The sequence below is a fragment of the Coloeus monedula genome (assembly GCF_965178545.1).
Source record: "Coloeus monedula genome assembly, chromosome: 29".
NCBI classification, from domain to species: domain Eukaryota; kingdom Metazoa; phylum Chordata; class Aves; order Passeriformes; family Corvidae; genus Coloeus; species Coloeus monedula.
The window spans coordinates 3,014,590-3,035,820 of record NC_138809.1 but is presented as its reverse complement, the minus strand read 5'-3'; the positions used below and the strand labels follow the sequence as shown (position 1 = coordinate 3,035,820).

The window sequence follows — 21,231 nt, the reverse complement described above, 5'->3', positions numbered from 1 at the left end:
CTCCCTCCAGAAGAGCTCAGGCCTGGTTTCTCTCTCTCTTGCAGGACTCCCATCACACAGACCATGGGTTCCCACCAGCAGAAAGGAGACGGCCAAGGGATGTCTGAGCAGTCCCAAGGGTGCCACGGCGGCGGCGGCGGCGGCGGCTGCCATGGAGGGGGTGGAGGAGGATGCTGCCACAGCAGCGGTGGAGGAGGATCTATGGGATACCAGAGCCAGGGGTCGTCCTGCCATGGAGGAGGAGGCGGCTGCAGCGGCGGCGGCGGCAGTGGTGGAGGTGGCGGGATCATTTATCAGACTCACATGCCATCATCCTCCTGTGGAGGAGGAGGAGGAGGAGGAGGCGGTGGCCAGCAGAGCCAAGGATCCATCTGCATTATTGGAGGAGGAGGAGGAGGAGGAGGAGGAGGAGGGGGCTCAGGGCAACAAAGCCAAGGCCCCATCATTATTGGAGGGGGTGGAGGTGGCGGAGGAGGAAGTTCTGACCACCAGAGCCATGTACCCATCTGCATCGGAGGGGGAGGAGGAGGTGGTGGTGGTCAGCAAAGCCAAGGTCCCATCTGCATTGATGGAGGAAGCGGTGGAGGTGGTGGAGGTGGTGGTGGTGGTGGTGGAGGTTCAGGCCATGAGGGCAAAGGAATCATCATTATTGGTGGAGGCAGCGGTGGTGGTGGTGGTGGAGGTGGTGGTGGAGGTGGCTCAGGCCACCAGGGCCAAGGTCCCATCTGCATTGGAGGAGGTAGTGGTGGTGGAGGAGGAGGTGGTGGTCAACAAAGCCAAGGTCCCATCTGTGTTGGTGGGGGTGGCAAGGGAGGAGGAGGAGGAGGTGGAGGTGGTCAAGGTCCCATCATTATTGGTGGAGGAGGTGGTGGTGGTGGAGGAGGAGGTTCAGGGCACCAGGGTCAAGGTCCCATCTGCATTGGAGGTGGCAGTGGAGGAGGAGGTGGAGGTGGTCAAGGTCCCATCATTATTGGTGGAGGAGGTGGTGGTGGTGGAGGAGGAGGTTCAGGGCACCAGGGTCAAGGTCCCATCTGCATTGGAGGTGGCAGTGGAGGAGGAGGAGGTGGTGGTGGTCAACAAAGCCAAGGTCCCATCATTATTAGTGGTGGTGGTGGTGGTGGTGGAGGTGGTGGTGGTGGTTCAGGCCACCAAGGCCAAGGTCCCATCTGCATTGGTGGTGGTGGCATGGGAGGAGGAGGAGGAGGTGGCTCAGGGCACCAGGGCCAAGGTCCCATCATTATTAGCGGTGGTGGTGGTGGTGGAGGAGGAGGTTCAGGGCACCAGGGCCAAGGTCCCATCTGTATTGGAGGTGGCAGTGGAGGAGGAGGAGGAGGAGGCTCAGGGCACCAGGGCCAAGGTCCCATCATTATTAGCGGTGGTGGTGGTGGTGGAGGAGGAGGTGGCTCAGGGCACCAGGGCCAAGGCCCTGTGTGCATTGGGGGAGGAGGTGGAGGAGGAGGTGGAGGTGGCTCAGGCCACCAGGGCCAAGGTCCCATCGTCATCATCGGGGGTGGAGGCGGAGGTGGAGGTGGAGGTGGAGGTGGTTCCTCCAGCTCTGGAGGAATGTCCATGCAGCAGCAGACCCAGCCCATCTGCTGGCCACCCCAGACCAAGCACAAGTAGTGGCTGCCAGAAGGACTCTGACACCAAGGAAGGCCAAGATATGAAGATGCCTCACATTTCCTCCTCTGTTAAATTTAAGATTATTTGCATTGTTCTCTTCTCCTTTCCCCCGGGAATGTTCTGACCGGAACCTCTGGTGTTGTGTCTCCGTAATTCCAGCCAGGGTTGTTCCGTGTGCCTGTTCCTGCCTCAATTTTCTAGTGCTTGCACCAGACAATAAAACTTGCAGTTCTAGAGAGTTCTGTGTGTGAGTGGTTGGATTTTCTGGTCCCGGTTGCTTTATTTCCATCCCTGGTTTTATTCCGAGCTGGTGCTGTTGCAATAAAGCTTCAGAGCAAAACTGCACCGAAACCCCACTGGTAGAAGAGATTTTGGATTCACTAAATATTCTCAGGTCACTATTTAATGTCTCTTGATGACGACGATCCTGACTTTTGCCTGTCAGAGGAGGTACCACAAAGCTGATCACCGGGGTCTCACCAAGATTCTGGTGATGCCCAAGAAAGTTCTGAGTGGGTTCAGAGACAGAAGATGCCAAAATTCTGCTACAAAGGACTTCAAGGTGTAATTACAGGGGTGAGAGAAGCTCAGGCCCTTCATGAGATGGCGCAGGAGCTCCTGGTGCTCTCACAAGCAGCTGTGGAAGAGAAATGAGGGAGTTCTCCAGCACTTTTCCAGCTCTGAACCCCCAGTGGAACCAGAGGCAGGCCCAGGACTTCAGCAAGGCCCTTCCAAGGGCTGGGATGCTCAGCCTGGAACACCTGGGCATTTCCTCATTCCCACAGGGCTAAAACGCAGCTCCAGGTGTGAGTCTTCAGAGGGAGTTTCCCTGAGGGAAGTGATCTCTTTGATGTGGTCTACTCTGGCAATTAGCAGGGAAAGGGAATTAAACCTTGGAATTGTTCTACGGGAGGCAGGTGACGGACACCTGGAGTTGTCCCAGGAGTGACCCACGGCTATAATGGCTTCTCCTGTTCCTCCACCCTCTGCCCTCTCCCCCTTGGGGACCTCAGCGATGCAAACAACCTCAAAGTATGTCTAGATGAGCCCCTCCAGCCAGTGTTTTGCCACTGGAATAGCTGAGTTCCCTGGGATTTTATTATGGGAAGCCAGAGGATGCTAAACAGAGAACTGCACAAACACTGACACAGAGCAAAGCCAGGGTTTGGGGTCCCACATCGAGGAGGTGGGAACGGTGCTGTCAGACATCCCCACTCCCAGAAACAGCCCAGGACCAAGAAAACCAGGATCCAAATTCCAGAGATTCTCAGGGTGACTGCAGGAGCACAGCATGGCCTCAAATCTTGTTGCTTCTTCAGAAATGCCGGAGTTATCCCCAAAATGGGAAGGAAAGTATCCTTTTGGTCCATATCCATGGAGATGCTGCTGCACAGGGGGGATGTTCATCTCCATCATTGAAGTGGCGGGGCCTGCCTGACCTCTGCTCTCTCCAGAGTGGTGGAATTAAACAAAAATCCCGATCAGTTTTTCACTGGTGTGGTGGGAAATCTCCCACAGCCACGGGGAATTCCTTTGGTGCCCCAGAAACACCAGTCCCGCCCCTGTTCCCCTGGGAATCTCTCACAGAATATCCTGAGGTGGAAGGGACCCCCCAAGGATCATCGAAGTCCAGCTCCCTGCACAGACGCCCCACCAATCCGCCCCTGTGCCTCCAGTCTGTAACACTCAACAAAAGGAGGCTCCGCAGCCCCTTCTGGTGTCGGTCACCAGCGGCATCTCCCGGCTGGAGTGGAGGGTGGCAACCTCCAGAATCCTACTGGAAGCCCAGAATCCTACCTTGGAACTCAACCACAGGGGCCGAGCTCATGTGTGGGACGTGCAGTGGATGCAGCCGAGGAAGTGATGCACGGGAGAGGCATTGTCCGCATCCAGTGAGTCAGGACAAGTGGGATGAAGGAGGAGAGGTTGTTTGGTAAATAAACCTACACCATTCCTGTGGATGCCTCACTTCCCACTCGGGAAAAATGGTATAAAAGTTGGTGGATCTTGGGGTGCTTCATTCGCTCAGCTTTGCCCTGAGGCGTCCGTGGTCAGAGCCAAGAAGGGTAAGTCCAGGTCTGCTCAAGGGAGGGATTCTTCTCTTCCTTTTCTGCTTCCAAAACACAGAAGTTTTGGTAAAAAACATCAAGGGGTGGTGGTGGAAGGGCAGGAAAGTTGCTGGGATGAATTTAAATCTCCTGGGGATGCCTTGGTCCCACCAGACCAAACAGAAGCAGGATCAGCCCATGCTACTGAAGGCTGTCTTTCATCAGTATTGAGATGGAGATGGAATGGCTTTGGGACAAGGAGATAGGATAACTTTGGGATAAAAGTCTTTAAAAGATGATCCTGGACACGACAAAGTGGTGTTGGGCCAGACAGGGGTCACAGCCCCTGGGAAATTCTCGTGAGAGTGGTGGCTGCCCTGGAGTAAAAAGCTGCTCCTTGCAGGGTCACTGCTGCAAGATGTGCTCCAGACAAAGCGGGTGCCACGGCTGCGGCTGCTGCTGCTGCCAGGGGAGCAGCTACCAGTCCCAGGGCTCCTCCGGCGGGGGAGGAGGAGGATCCTGCTGTGGTGGAGGATCCTCCGGCGGATCAGCCCAGAAGATCATTATCAGCTCTGGCGGTGGAGGAGGAGGAGGAGGAGGCTCCTCTGGATGCTGCGGTGGAGGATCCGGTGGTGGCTCTTCAGGAGGGAAGATCATCATGGGAGGGGGAGGTGGTGGAGGTTCCTCCGGATGCTGCGGTGGCGGATCCGGTGGTGGATCTTCAAAGAGCATGATGGGAGGTGGAGGTAGTGGTGGATCCTCTGGATGCTGTGGTGGGGGTGGCATGGGAGGAGGATCTGGTGGTGGATCTTCAGGCACCAAGATCATCATTGGAGGTGGAGGCGGTGGAGGTTCCTCCGGATGCTGCGGTGGAGGATCCAGTGGAGGCTCTTCAAAGAGTATGATGGGAGGTGGAGGTGGTGGAGGTTCGTCTGGTTGCTGCGGTGGAGGATCCAGCGGTGGATCTTCAGGATCAAAGAGCATAATGGGAGGTGGGGGATCCTCTGGATGTTGTGGTGGAGGATCCGGTGGTGGCATGGGAGGAGGATCTGGTGGTGGATCTTCAGGAACCAAGATCATCATTGGAGGTGGAGGCGGTGGTGGATCCTCTGGATGCTGCGGTGGAGGATCTGGTGGTGGATCTTCAAAGAGCATGATGGGAGGTGGAGGCGGTGGAGGTTCCTCCGGATGCTGCGGTGGAGGATCCGGTGGTGGCTCTTCTGGGACAAAGATCATAATGGGAGGTGGAGGCGGTGGAGGTTCCTCCGGATGCTGTGGTGGAGGATCTGGTGGTGGCTCTTCAGGATCAAAGAGCATAATGGGAGGTGGAGGATCTTCTCGGTGCTGCGGTGGAGGATCCGGTGGTGGCAGTGGGGGATCAGCCCAGAAGATCATTATCAGCTCTGGCGGTGGAGGAGGAGGAGGCTCCTCTGGATGCTGCGGAGGGGGATCTGGTGGTGGCTCTTATGGAGGGAGAATCATCATGGGAGGGGGAGGCAGTGGTGGATCCTCTGGATGCTGTGGTGGCGGATCCGGTGGCGGCTCCTCGGGCCAGACCATCATCATCAGCTCTGGAGGTGGCGGCGGAGGCTCCTCCCAGCACAAATGTCCCATTGTCATCCCCAGTGTTGTGTCCCACCAGACCAAGCAGAGCTCCCACTGGCCATGCAGCCAGAAGTAACAGCCGTGGGCAGCTCCGGTTCCCATCGGGAACAGCCGAGTCTCTGCATTCCAAGTTTGCTCCCGGCACATCCCCTTCCCTTGTGTTCCCTTGGTGCTGTATCCCTGTGCTGTGAATTCCCAGGTGGCTCCTCTGTGCCATAAATGTGACAGGAAATAAAGATTTCTGTGCACGGACAGAACTGGTTTGTGAGGTTGCTTTTCTCCTTTGTCCTTCCCAAAAAGGAATAAAACATCCAAAACATTCCCTGGGAAAAGTTCTCCAGCTTCCAGTTCTGGAGCAGGTGCTCATTAACAGATCTTTCCTATATCCAACCTAAATTTCCCTTCTTTCAGCCTGAACCCATTCCCTGTGTCCTTCCACTGCAGTTCCTGATGAAAAGTCCCTCTCCAGCTTCCCTGGAGCCCCTGCAGATCCTGGAAGGGGCTCTGAGGCCTCCACACAGCCTTCTCTCCTCCAGGCTGAACATTCCCAGCTCCCTCAGCCTGTCTCCATAGGGAACAGGCTCCAGGCCCTTTATCAACTTCATGGCCTCCTCTGAATTTGCTCCAACAATTCCATGTCCTTCTTATGTTGGGGACACCAGAACTGGACACAGCATTCCAGGTGGGATCTCACCAGAGCAGAGTAGCGGGAAAAAATCCCCTCCCTCACCAACCTGCCTGCTCTCCTTTGGACGCAGCCCAGAGACAGCTGGCTTTCCTCTCAAAGTGGGAAAATCCTCTCAAAAAGGACTCCCAAAGTCCTCTTTGGGACAGGAGGGATTAGTCTTGAGATTAGCAAACTTTAAGCCCAGAGGGGTTTTGTCCATCTCACAAACACAGCTATTAGGGAGGAAACCAAATTAGGAATTAGAGGGATCATCAACCATGAAACTCTTGAGGGATCACAACTGACAGGTTCCTGCCTTTTGGAGAAAAACTGGAGAGTTCTTCTCCAGGACCACACCCCACACTGTCAGCATCACTGTGCACGAGGGAATCTGCTGGGAAAAGGGACCCAGGCTGCTGGAGGATCTGGCCAGGGATTTGTCCTCTCTCATATCAACCACCCTCCCAGGTGTTTGCAGTGAGGAGATGAAGAGGTACCATGATCTGCCAGCCCGTAGATGCTGAGGAGGTGAGCAGAGAAAAATTCTCCACTTTGTACTGTCTCATGAGAAGGTCTCCGTTCTCATGCAAGCCAGCTGTCTGACGGTTGGCTAGTCCGTAAACGTTTTCAGGTGCAAGGCTGTTGTGAGAACATAGTGGAATTGTTTTAGTTTATTGGGAAGAATATTTTGAAATGGGTGGTTAGAGCCTATCACCTTGGTAGGTGGTTGACCGATGGGCCAATCATGTAATTTCTCTTTTGCGATCCATGCTATAAAAAGATGGGGGTTTGGCATTAAAAGGTCAGCTTCGACCATCTTCTCTGACCTGAGTGCACGTCGTTCTTCACCGTCCCTACACGCAACAGCGACACCAGCCCATCCAAAGGGTTCCAGGACTGCAGGGAAAAGGGCCCAGCAGAGCATCACAAAACTCAGAACGTGGCCCTGGAGCCTTTTACATCCCTGTAGCGGGTTGAGTTCGAAACCGGGCAGAAACACCAATTAAATGTAGTGGTTTTGGTTCAAAATATTCATTACTTACTCATTTTCCTTCTGTGAGATAAGAATTAGGAGAAAAGCAAAGCAGGCACAAACCTTAAACAGTTGCAGTACAATGAAAGAGTTTTATTACTAATAGAATTAAAAGTAAAGAGACAATAACAAAACAAAATTAAAGCAAATCCCCCCCCCCTCCAGCCAGCACTTCTCTCCTTTTACCTAGCTCACACAAGGGATAACAGAACATAAGATGTTAATCAGTGTTCCAGTTCTTGAAAAGTCTCTCTCTTATGCTTAAGGGAAAAAAGGGTTTTTCCTTCAGTTGCACGTGGTTCCCAAACTGCCACTAACAGCAGATCCGCCCGGAAACAAACAATCTGCTGTGTGTAGAACATCTCTCCCATGAAAAATCTCACAGTTCCTTCACACTGCAAAACATGGGCCATCACATGGGGTTATTCATCTTTTCAAGGATAAGTTCTTTTGGCCTGCACACAAAGGCTCTTCTTTGCCACAAGTCTCTAACAGCCTCTTACTACTATAAAGCCTGGCATCGGCATTCTTCACAATCTTCACAGACACACGAAGATACTCCATCCCCCCATGTTCTTCAAATGGATTAAAGAGACAAACAGTTTGCGGTATTACAGTTTCTTACCACGGCATGCAAGAAGGTTTCTTTTAAGCTGCCCGCCAGAATCGCGGCACCGCCCTCTTTTCTCCCAGTCGCCATTTCCAGCTCCGTCCCACATGGCTCACTTCTCTTTCTCTCTGACTGACGCCGCCATGCTGAAGGGTGTTTTTGTTCGGGCTTTACGGTGGGGAAAGCCTCGCTCCCTTTGTGCTGCTGGCTGCGTGGTGTCCTCTTCAGTTCAGCACGAAGTGTGCTGGCTGCAGACAGGAGGCTCTGCCGGCTCCCGTTGACTCCGCCGGCTCCGCATGGAGAGGAGAGGGACCCGCCGGTCCCCAGAAGCCACGCTAGATGGGTTTAGCTGTGAGCAGTCCATGGCTGGTTTTAGCTGCCTGTGGCTCTGAGGCAGTCCCCCCCCCAGCCACCCAGGGTCCGTGCCACAGCGTTGGGAAAGGGGGAAAGGGGCAGTGGCCCCGGCCCGGCCCGGCGGGGCCGGGAGGCCCCGAGCTGCCCCCACCTCCCAGCAAGCGAGCTCCGACCAGAAGGGGAAGTCCCGCCTGTCTGTGCGGTTTAAATATGTAAATTGTGAGAAGCGTAATTGGTCTTAAAGACTGTCCATCAACTCAGGGTCAACCCAATACAATCCCCATTCCCCTTTCCCCAACACAGGTATCCAGGTTTCTCCCTAACCTGGGAGAGAGGTTGTGGTGGTGCTGACCCTTCCACAGCTGTGCTTCCAGCCACACTTTTCCTACACCTCTGGTAAACAAATCCATGTGCTACAGGCCCAGTGCTTCAAGGGGGTCCAACCTTGGGCTCGCCACACTCCGTGGTTTGTGGGAGCTCCTCTCACCACCCCTCCAAAAGCCTCCATGGCCTTTCCTCATCCCTGGGTCCAGATGAGCTGTTCATCCTGGGTGTCCCTCTGTGCCAACGAGCTGCTAATCCTGGGTGTCCCTCTGGGCAAGTCCCTACAGGTCGAAGGCACGGAAGGGATCAAGGTGGTGAGATCCTCAGGAGTACAACACCCACACAGCAGAGCTGGGAGCCAGAACGGCGGTGACACCTCAGATCTGGAGATGAGAACAAAGATAAGGCCACGGGAGGGACTCCAAAGCCAAACAAAGGAAGCCCCTGCACGTGTGTCCCCAGTGCTGGTGGCCCTGTCCCCATCCTAAGGGCGTCGTGTGTGTGTGTTCAAAGTCACATTCGTGGTGACGGCTGGGACCTGCTGCTGCTGTCACACGTCCCCACTGCCAAAACCCCCTATTAGTCCTTCGTCTACTCAGTGTCCCAGGAGGGCGGATGCTGCTGTCAGGCTCCAAACACGCGTGACACAGAGCCAGTGCTGGGACAGCTGTCATCCTCCAGCAGGGAAAATATTCAGGTGACTCCCCAGCTCAGGTATGGGTGGGGTGGCCAGTGGAGACCCTCAGAAATGGGTCCTGTTGAGGCAGAGGGGGTGTTTAACGTCCTAGAGTTCAAGGGTAAGGTCTTGATGGCCTTCAAGTGCAACCTCGAAAATAGCAGGATTTCATGGCTTTCCCCACTCCAACATGGAGAATGGAGACTCCTGGAAGCTGGAGCAGCTTGGACCTCCAGGCTCAAACCCACAGCAGCTAGGACCTTGGGTTCCCAAAAGGTTGAGGGGAAATGTTCTTGTCACTCTTACACCGTCCTCTGACACAGATCTGGGCAGCTCCAGTGCAGGGCACTCCATCGGCATGGTACCTCTGGCCTTTGTCAGCAGGATGGACATACTCCTGCTCCCCATCTCACCAGTCCTTGAGGAAATTCCCCAAAATTCTCTGGGATTCTGCTCCAGCACATCCTTTATCCTTGTCCTTCCATCACTCTCTGGCTCCAACACACTCCAGTCCCCATCCCTCGGCATCTGCTCAGTCCCCACACTCTCCTGAGCTCCCGAGAAGCTCCAGCCCAGCAGAAACACATTGGGGACCCCCTAAAACAGACCTTGAGATGTTGTTTGCCCCAAAAATTCAGAGCGAGGCTCCCGGAAGGGAACCATTAACCAGAATTAGCGACTGCGATACAGAACGGGGCTGATGCGCCTCCTTCGCATCGCCTCTGCTGCAAGTGAGTCAAGGAAGGAGGCAGCTGAAGCCAAGCTCCGTAAATAAATCTCTCAGCATTCCTTAGGGTGTCTCACTTCCCTTGGGAGCACGATGAACCCGGTATAAAAGCTCAGCTATCCCAGGGCTCCTCATTCAACCAACACCGAGCATCGCAACGTTCCCACCAGCACTGAAGGTAAGCCCGTGGATACGGAAGCTGCCGGAACCTCTACGCAGGGAGATCTCTCCACCAGTTGTTCTTTGGGCGTTCTTTGAACCGTGGTGGCTCCACCAAAAACCAACTGGAGGTGCCAACAGAAATCCCTCCCTTAGAGAGGGGAGTTGCAGCTGGATCTCTGAAAGCTGAACTTTCAGCTGCTGAGTCAGTGTGAGACATCCAGAATGATCCACACAATTTTTTAGGCGTGCCAGAGCATGTGTGCAAACCTCGGGAAGTATTCCCAACCTTTCCGCACGCAGAGGTTTCCTGGAGCTGTTGTGACCTGCAGAGAGCTCCCTGGGATGTCATGGCAGCTCTCACAGGGGTGAGGGAGGTTAAAGCTGCCATCCTTGTAGGGCTGCAGAAGATGGGACAAAAGGGGTCATTCCTGGGAACTCTTCCTTCTCTGTCTGCTGGGAAGGCTGAGCTGCATCTCCAAGGTTCTCCTCTCTGACAGCTCCGTTCCTTGCAGGGTCACTGCTCCAAGATGTGCTCCAGACAAAGCTCTGGAGGCTGCCATGGGATGTCCTCCCAGTCCAGTGGATGCCACAGCGAGGGCTCCGGTTGCCACGGGAGCGGTTCCTCCAGTTACCAGTCCCAGGGCTCCTCCTGCTGCGGGGGACAAGGGGGTTCTGGCAAAGTCATCATCAGCTCTGGTGGTGGAGGAGGTGGATCCTGTTGTAGTGGGGGTTCCTCCAGCTATGGGATGGGAGGGGGATACGGTGGTGGCTCTTCAGGATCAAAGGGCATCATTGGAGGTGGAGGCAGTGGAGGATCCTCTGGGTGCTGCAGTGGGGGCTCCAGCTACGGGATGGGAGGGGGATATGGTGGTGGCTCTTCAGGATCAAAGACCATCATTGTAGGGGGAGGTAGTGGAGGATCCTCTGGGTGCTGCAGTGGAGGATCCTCAGGTTATGGCATGGGTGGAGGATACGGTGGTGGCTCTTCAGGATCAAAGGGCATCATTGTAGGGGGAGGCAGTGGAGGATCCTCTGGATACTGTGGTGGAGGATCCAGCTATGGGATGGGAGGGGGATACGGTGGTGGCTCTTCAGGATCAAAGGGCATCATTGTAGGGGGAGGTAGTGGAGGTTCCTCTGGGTGCTGCAGTGGAGGATCCAGCTATGGGATGGGAGGGGGATACGGTGGTGGCTCTTCAGGATCAAAGACCATTATTGTAGGCGGAGGCAGTGGAGGTTCCTCTGGATACTGCAGTGGAGGTTCCTCAGGTTATGGCATGGGTGGAGGATACGGTGGTGGCTCTTCAGGATCAAAGGGCATCATTGTAGGGGGAGGCAGTGGAGGATCCTCTGGATACTGTGGTGGAGGATCCAGCTACGGGATGGGAGGGGGATACGGTGGTGGCTCTTCAGGATCAAAGACCATCATTGTAGGGGGAGGTAGTGGTGGTTCCTGTGGTGGAGGATCTTCAGCTTATGGCATGGGTGGAGAATATGGTGGTGTATCTTCAGGAACCAAGATCATAATGGGAGATGGAAGTAGTGGTGGTTCCTCTGGATACTGTAGTGGAGGATCCAGCTATGGGATGGGTGGAGGATACGGTGGTGGCTCTTCAGGATCAAAGAGCATCATTGTAGGGGGAGGCAGTGGAGGATCCTCTGGATACTGTGGTGGAGGATCCAGCTACGGGATGGGTGGAGGATACGGTGGTGGCTCTTCAGGATCAAAGAGCATCATTGTAGGGGGAGGCAGTGGAGGATCCTCTGGATACTGTGGTGGAGGATCCAGCTACGGGATGGGAGGAGGATACAGCGGCGGCTCCTCGGGACAGACCATCATCATCAGCTCTGGAGGTGGCAGCGGAGGCTCCTCCCAGCAGAAATGTCCCATTGTCATCCCCAGCATCGTGTCCCACCAGAGCAAGCAGAGCTCCTACTGGCCCTACAGCCAGCAGAAGTAACAGCCGTGGGCAGCTCCAGCTCTGAGTCTCTGCCACGGCACCTCTTTGCCTCCAGCCCTGCCTCTGGCTGCCCGGTCTGTCCCAGCATGTCTTCCCCTCACCCCTGGACACTGCATCCTCATCTGAGAACTCCAGGATTCCCCTGCTGTGCCTTGGTGTCGGGGTGCCTTTGATAATGTCCTGTTGCTTTTCCAAAGGCACTTTTTATATCCAATAAATGTTGTAATTGCTCAAAGCTGCCCCTTTTTTGAGAGTTCATTTCTTTCTTGCATTATCAACCTGCATTTCATGGTCTTGCGATGTAGAAATGTCTCTGATGAGATGTTTCACTCCAAAGCCACCCAGTTTATTGTCCCAGAGACTTTGCACTTTCATTTTCCACCTGGGCTCCGTGAGGGAGGAACAGAAGATCCCAAAATTCGAAGGAACCACAGCACCAACATATTAAAATGCCCTAAGGTATATCACTGTGTCCCGCAGCCGTAGGGAGGAGGAGAGAAGATCCAGCAGGCAGGAATTGTGCAGCAAGATTGATCTATTTAATTATTTTACAAACTCTTTAATAGACTTTTTCTTCATAGTCTAATTGGACAAAGATCAGCCACCCCTTGGGGTGATTGGCCAAAATCCTAAAACATGCATTGTCAAAATATTTTTCTACTGTACCATAAACAAGACTTTTCAAGGTTGCAGGTGTTTGGTTGTTTACATAACTCTGCTGCCTCTTCTGTGAGAGAGAAAAGTCTCTCACGGACTTAGAAAATAGCAAGAAAATCCTTGCTAGCAGCATTTTTGTATCCACACCAACACCCCTTTGGTGCCTGGGCATGGTGCAGGCCCTCCTGGTCCTCCAAGGTCCCAATGACCTCTGTGGAGCTCATGGGAGACCTGACCAGGTCCAGCAGGTTCAGTTGGGAAGAGCAGGGATTGGGGATGACCCAAGAGCAGCTGGTGATGCCCCAGGCGGGCAATAAAACCATGACAACACCCACGGCCTTGCCATCCTCTCCCTTCCTGCAGCAAACCTGAGGGAACGGTCTCAAGGTGTGACAGGGGAGGGTCATGTTGGACATCAGGATGAATTTCCTCCTGGAAAGGGTGCTCAGGCCTTGGGAAGGGCTGCCCAGGGAGGTCTGGGGTCTCCATCCCTGGAGGTGTCCAAGGAATGCCTGGAGGTGGCACTCAGCACTCTGGGCTGGCTGACAAAGGGGGGACAGGCTGGACTCCATGGGAGGGTTTTTCCAACCTCAGTGATTCTGGGATTCCATGATCTGTACCCAGAAGGAAGCCTCACCTGCGAGCCAGCTAAATCAATCCTGGGCCAGGCAGGAGGGAATAAAACCAGCAACAAATCCCTCAGGCAGCTCCAAATCTTCCTCCAGCCCTCAAATCCCTCCCTTCCCAGGCTTTGCACCCTGCCCTGGCAGCACCACCACCCCATACACGGATTTCTGCCCAGGGGATGGGGCTTTGGCCAAAGCTGGGACTCTCTGTCCCCGCAGCAAAATTTCCCGGAGCTGAACAGAGCCGGTCCAGCCTCCAGGAGCTGCTCTGCAGGGCCGGGCTGGAGCAGCTTTGATCTGCAACCCCCACCAGACTCCCCCACTCCCTGCGGCCTGGTGCTCTTTCCAAACCAGAGGAAGGATATGAAAAAGAAGGAATAGAGGGATTTGGAGGCATAATCCTTCATTAAAGCGTAATCCAGCCAGGCTGGGTTTAAGCATCAGGACGTTCACACCTCCCGCTGTTCTGTCCTTAAGCTCTCTTTACAGCACCCTTGCAAAATTCCATATCCGGGCATCAATCACTTTTGGCCACCTTCTGGTTCATATGCAAATGTTTTCCTCGGGAAAAAAAACACTCCCCCTGGGGCCACCAGGGATTTGCGGCAGGGAACAACTTGTCACCAGAGCACTGTGAGCGTTTCTTGCCCTGTGCCACACACTCCCTAATGTCGCTCCGCATTCTCCTACACCCACATCCCCACCCACCTCTCCCGGGGCTGGGGACCGGAGGCAGGGGCACAGGAATAGGCTCATTAAGCAGAAGTAACAATTAGGGCAGCGAAATGAGCGGTGTGAAGGGAGATACGGATCGGTAGGCAAAGCAAACACTGAAACGCTGGTTTGGTAAATAAATCCTTCTCATTCCCGAGGGTGTCTCACTTCTCATACATGTTAAACGCCATATAAATGTTCCAGAGGCTGTTAAAGCTCCTCATTCAGTCGACTTTTACCTTCTAAATGTGTTTCCGATGGCTGAAGAGGGTAAGTCTGCTTTTTTTTTCCTGGGATTTTGTAGTTTCCTAATCGTGGGATGCGGCTCATTTGAGACCTTGGCTCACGCTAGCAGCAGGACCCCTCTGCCTGAGCCAAGTCCTCGGGATCTGGATGGGTTCTTGCTCCGTTATGGATCCAATCGCTGGGGAGAGAGGTGAAATCAAGGCACCAGGCTGGGGTGCAGAGGGATGAGCAAGGTAAAAACCCGGATGGGTCTGTGGCGGGGCCAGCACGTGGGGACTGCACAACCTCTGTGGGTTTGCATGTGCAGGACACATTTTTTGATGGTAATTATTAACAACCCTGTGCTGGACCTCAGAATGGCCACAAACCTCTGTGTCTGGGCCAATCACCTTCTATGAAAGAATTTTGGGGCTGCAATAACAGAGCCAGGGTGGAAACTTTGATCCATCGCTCTTGCAATGGTTTGGAAACAGAAACGAGGATGATCCTTGGTATTTTTGCAGCTCCATGGCTGTGGACATGAAAATGAGTGGGGAAAACCCTGACAGTTATTAGATGGGAAAAGAATATAGTTCAGATTTTATATTTCAGGTTTTGGATTCAGAATATATTTCAGCTTTTGGATTCTCTAGAAATAGAGGTAGTAAGAGGAAGGCTGTCCCAGGAAGAGTCCAGATACCCTTGGATTTGAAGAACAGGGGCTTGGAGCAACCTGGTCTAGCAGAAGGCGTCGCTGCCCATGGTAGGGGGTGGCATTGGATGAGCTTTAAGATCTTTTCCAACCCAAACCAGTCCATGATTCCATGATTCTCTAACAGCTCAGCAGCACTCGGTTCCAAAGCCTGGAATTACCCCAAGCCCTGGCCAAGCTTTCCTGGCCACACCACCTGGCAGCTCCCCACCTGCCCCGGTACAAACATGAAGCAAAGCGGTGCAAGTTTGGGTGTTTTGCTTTCCTCTTCCAGCTTTACCACTGCCTCCGGCGGAGATGGCGGAACCGGGGCTACAGCCGGGACATCTCCCTGAGCCACCGCGGCTTCTGCACCGGGGCCCTCTCCAACTCCCACGGCAACGCCTCCTTCTCCTGCGAGGGTGAAGGCTCCATCACCTACAACCGGAGACCTTTGTCCTGCCCGGCCCAGCCAGCGCCAGCCCCCTACAGCATCTCAGGGGGGTACTCGTGTGACTCTGACAGGTCCATCAGTGGGGATTGTGGGGTCACGTCTGGCTGGGATGTCACGGTGGGGACAGTCCCAGTGTATGGCTCTGGAGTGGGAATGGGATACAGCAGCGAGGACTTGGGTCCGGTCATCAGCAGTGCGGGGGGAGGGGGAAGATCCGTCTGCCACCGAGGGGATTTGGGAATCGCTGAGGGAGCAGGGGCTGGGTATGGATACCCTGCACCCCTGAGTGATACCCTAACCACGGGGAGGGTCACTGAGGGGTCAAGGTACTATGGTGGAGGGCTGGGATATGAAACTGGGACATTCCCAGGCCCAGAGCTCAGCCCTGAAGGCGGGGGATGCGCCCAGGTGGTGCAGCAGAAATGCCCCGTGGTTGTCCCCACCATCAAGACCCAGCAGTGCAAGCAGAGCACCCGCTGGCCCCCCATCCAGAAGAAGTGACTGGCCCAGCAGCAGCTCCCACATCCCAGAAGTGTCCCTGGATGTGCCACAATGGAATTTTTCCCTGACCATGTCATTACGGCCTCAGAGCTCCACGTTCCTCACATGGGGCTGTGCTGACAACACTCCCCCAAGAACTGCTGGAAAAAGGGGTTTGTGCTGTGGTGACAGGAAAAGATTCTTTTCTCCTTCTCCTTTGGATCATGGGTCAGAAAATAAAACCTCTCAGTCTGTGGATAGTTTTAATATTGGGATGATTTCTTTCATCTCTGGCTCCTTCACTCGAAATGCAAATGGGTCCTCAAGGAGTCTCCACAACACAAAGAGTTTCTTCCAACCTTTTTCACATGTATTTTACACCCACACTTAAACGTAACATTTGTATTAATAGAACCAAAACACGGCATTTTCAACAGCAAGAGAAGTTCAGGTGGCAAGGGAACCATGCCAGACTCTTCCCAGGGGTGCCCAGTGACAGGACAAGGAGGATGAGCATAAACCAAACCCCAAGTTCCACCTCAGCATGAGGAAGAACTTCTTTCCGTGCAGGTGGCAGAGCCCTGGAACAGCTGCCCAGGGAAGGAGCGGAGTGTCCCCCTCTGGAGACATCCATCCCCAAACCCACCTGGATGTGTCCCTGTGCCACCTGCTCCAGGTGGAGACTGGGAGATCTCCAGAGATCCTTCCAACACCAACTACTCCAGAATTCTGGGATTCTGTTCTTAACCTGGCTCCTGCTGGAGATGCTCCTCCCACCGCAGGGAGCCCAGGCCTTACAAGCCTTATTAATGAGATCTGCAAATCTCCCGGGGGACTTCCGACTGATTATTATTTACAGTCTGACCTCGGGAGTGAAAGGTTGTTTACTTGGCAACAATTCCAGGCTCCTGTCCCAGAGATTGCTGGGGATGGCGTAACCCCGAGCACGTAGAACCTCGTGCATGAGGCAACTCCAAGGAGCTCCTTGGCTTCCTCCCCATAACCTGCTTATGGCATTTTTTGATAGGATCAGGCCCTAAATTAGGCTCAGGGAGAGGACGGTTCCAGTGCTGGTTGGGATGTGGGGTTTGCCCAACATTTAATCTTCCAGGACTCTTCTCTGGGGTTGTTTGACTCATCCAGATACTTGTTAGGAGGGAAAAAACCACCCATAGATCTGGGCCCATTTAAAAGTGAGACATAAAATCACATTGTTTGGTATTTACCGTTCTGCTTTCACCCACCTGGGGGGATTTTGACCCTTTTAAATCAATAAAAATCCAGAAAACTTTGCCCTGAAACACCGAAGACCCAAATCTTCTGAGCTCTAAGCCCATGCTTGATGCCACAGTGAGGATCCTTCACACCGTGAAATGTCATAAGATCATCACGTGGGGAAAATGACGCAAGATTTTGTCACCAGCCCCATTAAATTCCATTCTAAAATTAGGCGGTGTTATCATTTATTTCCATCTATTTCTAGAATCGACCACTTCACTGCTGATATTTCTGTGGGTTTCCTTCCTTCATCAAGGGAGCAAAAGAACTCTGAAAGCTCAAATTCCCAGAGACTCCCAGAAAATCAAGTCCGGAGCCTTCAAATCTTTGCGTTTATCCAACTGACCAAAAACCACCCCAAAATTTCAGTCCCTCCCAAAGCAAAGGAAACAGAAAAGACTTGAAAATTCCATTTCTTACTCCCTGGTTCTTGAGGCTGCTGTCAAAAGGCACTCGCCAAGTTTGGATGGTTCAATATTTAATAGACCCAGGGAGAACAGGATGGTTTTACATCCAGAGGTTGGACACGAGGAGCCGGAGCTGATCCGCCCTCTCCAGAGCTCAGCTCCAGCCTGAGGCTGGGAGGAGTCCGAGGCTGGGTTTTATCCTTGGCACAGGGAGGTTTCCTCCCCTCTCCTTGTGCAACAAGGCAGGGATGAGTCATCCTCGTCGGCTGAGGAGCTCTGATAACACAGGACTCATCCTGAACTCTGATAACGCAGGACTCAACCCAAAGTCCGATAAGACAGGACTCATCCCCAACTCTGATAAAAACAAGGCTCCATCCCCAGCTCTGATAAGAAAGGAGTCAGCCCCGAGCCTGTCGGTGCTTGTTAAACCAAGGCCCCTCTGCTGCAGCTGTTGGTAAACAGGCTGAGCAGTAAACACGGATCTGGCTTCTGGATGAAAGCCTCCAACTGGCGCCTCTGGATAGAAACTCCAGAAATTGTTTCAGTGATAGCAAGTGGGAGCCACCCCTTGGCTTCAGGAGATCTCTGCCCAACAAAACCCCGTGGCTCCATGAGGGAGTTCAAGTGGGAAAATGAGTGAAAACGCATCAGGAGTCCTGCTGGAATTCCACGGTCAGGCCGGGAATGGGAGGGAAAATGAGAAATCGGGGCTGTTGCGAAGCCGTGGTTGCATCCGTGATTGCACCATCCTGGTGCTCTGCACCCAGGTGCTCCCATCCCGCCCCAGGGAAGAGCCGGCGGAGATCAGGATGCGTGGGGAGCTTGGATGTGTGGTCTCTGACCCAGCATTTTACTCACAGCTTACTCATGGGTGCAAGGTTTGCACAAGCGGCTTCCGCGAGCACCGATTTCCCATCATTGCTCCAGAGGCCAGCAAACAAAAAAGAGTAAAATATGAGCAAAACTGCAATTTTCAAAGAGAAATTCTGTGTGGGGCACCTTGGGGTTGGCCAGAAAAAATGTCAGCAATGAAAATTGGTGGTGAGTCTGTCAGTGATGGTGGAATGGCCGTAAAATTAGGTGGGAAATGGATGGACACAGGTAGGGAATCACAGAACCATGGAATCATGGAACCACAGAACCTCAGAATCCCTGAACCTTAAAATCACAAAATCCCGGAATAGCTGGGGAGCAGGGTCACCTGGAGCAGGTGACACAGGGACATGTCCAGGTGGGTTTGGAATGACTCCAGAGGGGGACACTCCAGGCCCTCCCTGGGCAGCTGTTCCAGGGCTCTGCCCCCTTCCATGGGAAGAAGTTCTCCCTCATGTTGAGGAAACCTTCTTACATTTTGAGGGAATTCACAGGTAGAAGCCAACACTTCCAAAAGTGGCCTGTGCCACCACCTGGGTTTGATAGGTCACTTCCCAGCCAGAGCCTCCCACAGTGGCCACAGATTTCATTATCCTGGTTTTGTTCCTTCAGGAAATGAGCCTGTCAGAGAGAGGGGACCCTCAGCTCAGTTCTGGTACCTGCAGGTGTCTCACAGGGTGAAAGTTACTTTAAAGATGTTTTCCAAGGATGTCCAACCAGAACTTTCTAAGAATTTGCCTTTTTTCAGAGCGAGAACCTGAGAATGGTGGGTTTTCTCCACAAGAGCCTGGTCCTGCCAAGACCATTTGGGGAGGACTGGGCACTGGGAGCTCTCCTTCCTGCCAGACTCCAGGTGAGAGGTTTCAGGAGGATAGGAACCCCAAAACTCACCACCTTTGCCATCCATTTTGCAACCCTAAAACTCATCGTGCCGTGAGGGTGAGACAGCCGAGCCACCCACACGGTTTTCACTCGCGGCCCTCGACGGGCAGGGTGCAATTAAAGCTGTGTAACACGAGGAAGACAATCCAGAGCCTGACAAGTCAATCAAAGAAATCGGGCTGAAGGAGCTTTTGAAGGTGGTGGGTAATTAGGGGTGTGGCTGTTTTGTAAATACCTTGGTCATTTTTCCCCAGGGGGTTATTGCATTTTCAGGAAGAGACTTGGGAACTGTATAAAAGTCCTTGGAGGGGAGAGCAGCTCATTCACTCAGCTCCACTCCTCCTCCAGAGCCTTCACAGCCAAGGTAAGTCCCTGCTTGACCGCTAACCTTTAATTCCAATGAAAATTCCCTGCACTGAGCTGAGCTTTGCTCTGGGGGCATTTCCTGGGGTTATTGAGAGCCAAATCCTTGGCTCTGTGGCTGGGGCCGTTTCAAGCTCCCAAAAATTAGGACTGCCTGTGCTGAGAAGCAAAATTTATCACCTGTAGTTATATTTGGATTACCCCGATGTTTTCCAGTATCCAAAGGACAAACTGGAAATGAATAAAAGCAAATCATGGGATTTGGGGATGAATGGGAGACAGCAGGCTGATCTTTCATAAGAAACCTTGGGGTTAAGCTGGGAATTTTAATTGCATTTATAAGCCTGACTCCTTTACTAAGCTCCTTTGAGAAAACACTTTCGGGAGTTGAAAGTATTAAAACATCCTTGAAGAAATTTAGGGAAGAACAGAGAAAGTGAATTTAAACTGTGAGAGGAAGGAGCAGCAGGATCCTCTTCCAGCTCAGCATCCCGGATGCCTTTTGCCTCCCTGAAATCCCAGCAATCCTCAGAAGGGACAGAGGATTTTCCTGGTGCTCAAGAAATTGGGCCTGGAGGGAGCAGAGGACACGAGGAGGGAGGAAGGCACAGGAGTGTCTTTATTTTGGGCACCTGCCTTTGGAAGTGGATTTTGCCAGGGCTCTGCCACCAGTCCCGGCTGTGCCAGGGCCCCTCCAGGCCACAAGTTTTTGGGATTCTTGCCAAGATGCCTCTTGCTGGTGTGGGATATCCCAACACCCCACAGAGAATCTGCTCCTCCGGGATCATCCCAAGATGCAGCCAAGGAATAGCAGGGAAATGGCTCAAGGAGAGCAGGGAAATGGCTCAAGGAGAGAGCAGGGAAATGGCTCAAGGAGAGAGCAGGGAAATGGCTCAAGGGAAAGCAGGGAAATGGCTCAAGGGAAAGCAGGAAAGTGGCTCAAGAATAGCAGGGAAATGGCTCAAGGGAAAGCAGGGAAATGGCTCAAGGAAGAGCAGGAAAATGGCTCAGGAGCCCAGTAGAAACAGAGGCCAGGGCTGCTGTGGGGACTTGTGAGGGTGCTCAGATTGTCCAGGCTAATCCAGCAGTGCGGGAATGAAGCCCCAAACTGGGGAAACTGGACGGGCAGAAAAGCAATCCTGCTGGGCCCTGTGGGCTCGTGAGCACAGCGAGGGAATCTGATCCCACAGCAGAGGAGGGAAACAGATGGGAAAGGTGCCCTCCCTGCTCTAATGCCAAACTTCTCTCCTCCCCAGGTTTTCAGCCTTCTCTCCAACCAGCCCAAAAATGTGCTCCCGTGAGAACAGAGGCTGCCACAGCTCTGAGAGCTCCTCCTGCCACAGCGGAGGCTCCTCCTGCCACGACAGCGACCGGTCCTGCCACGGCTCCGAGGGGGTCGTGTGCCATGAGGTGACCCCCGTGCCGGACGTGACCCCCGTGGTGGTGCTGACCCCGCAGTGCCCGGTGGCCACCGGGACGGGGCAGGTGCCCCTGGCCCAGGTTCCATGCCAGCAGCAGCAGCAGCAGATCAAGCAGCCGGTGCAGTGGCCGCCGCAGCAGCAGCAGAAGTGAAGGGCCCGGAGCTGCTCCTGTCCCCTGTCCCTGAGCTTGGACAGGCCCTGCCTCATCCCTCCAGCCCCTTCCCTCCTCCTGAGAACCCCAAGTGGCATTAGTGCGGTGGAATTGGGATTTCTTCCCCTGCGCGCGCGCGGGAATTCCGATCTCTTCATTCCCTGCTCCTGTCTCCAGTAGCAAAGGTGTGATATTAAAACCTAAAGCTCATCAAAT

General features: G+C 53.7%; 3 protein-coding genes across 3 annotated transcripts; all 3 read left to right on the top strand.

The window, feature by feature from the left end:
- Window positions 1–4,089: 4,089 nt before the first annotated feature.
- LOC309583103 (uncharacterized protein) lies at window positions 4,090–5,352 on the top strand (the record flags this gene model as incomplete). The annotated part of the gene is made up of 1 exon (XM_082298629.1): window positions 4,090–5,352. One exon carries the CDS (start codon window positions 4,090–4,092, stop codon window positions 5,350–5,352), a length of 1,263 nt encoding a protein of 420 aa, XP_082154755.1.
- Window positions 5,353–10,356: 5,004 nt separating this feature from the next.
- On the top strand, window positions 10,357–11,790 carry LOC309583102 (uncharacterized protein; the record flags this gene model as incomplete). The annotated part of the gene is made up of 1 exon (XM_082298628.1): window positions 10,357–11,790. One exon carries the CDS (start codon window positions 10,357–10,359, stop codon window positions 11,788–11,790), a length of 1,434 nt encoding a protein of 477 aa, XP_082154754.1.
- Window positions 11,791–20,730: 8,940 nt separating this feature from the next.
- On the top strand, window positions 20,731–21,015 carry LOC309583101 (uncharacterized protein; the record flags this gene model as incomplete). The annotated part of the gene is made up of 1 exon (XM_082298627.1): window positions 20,731–21,015. The coding sequence occupies one exon, from the start codon at window positions 20,731–20,733 to the stop codon at window positions 21,013–21,015; it is 285 nt and encodes a 94-aa protein (XP_082154753.1).
- Between the last annotated feature and the right edge of the window lie 216 nt (window positions 21,016–21,231).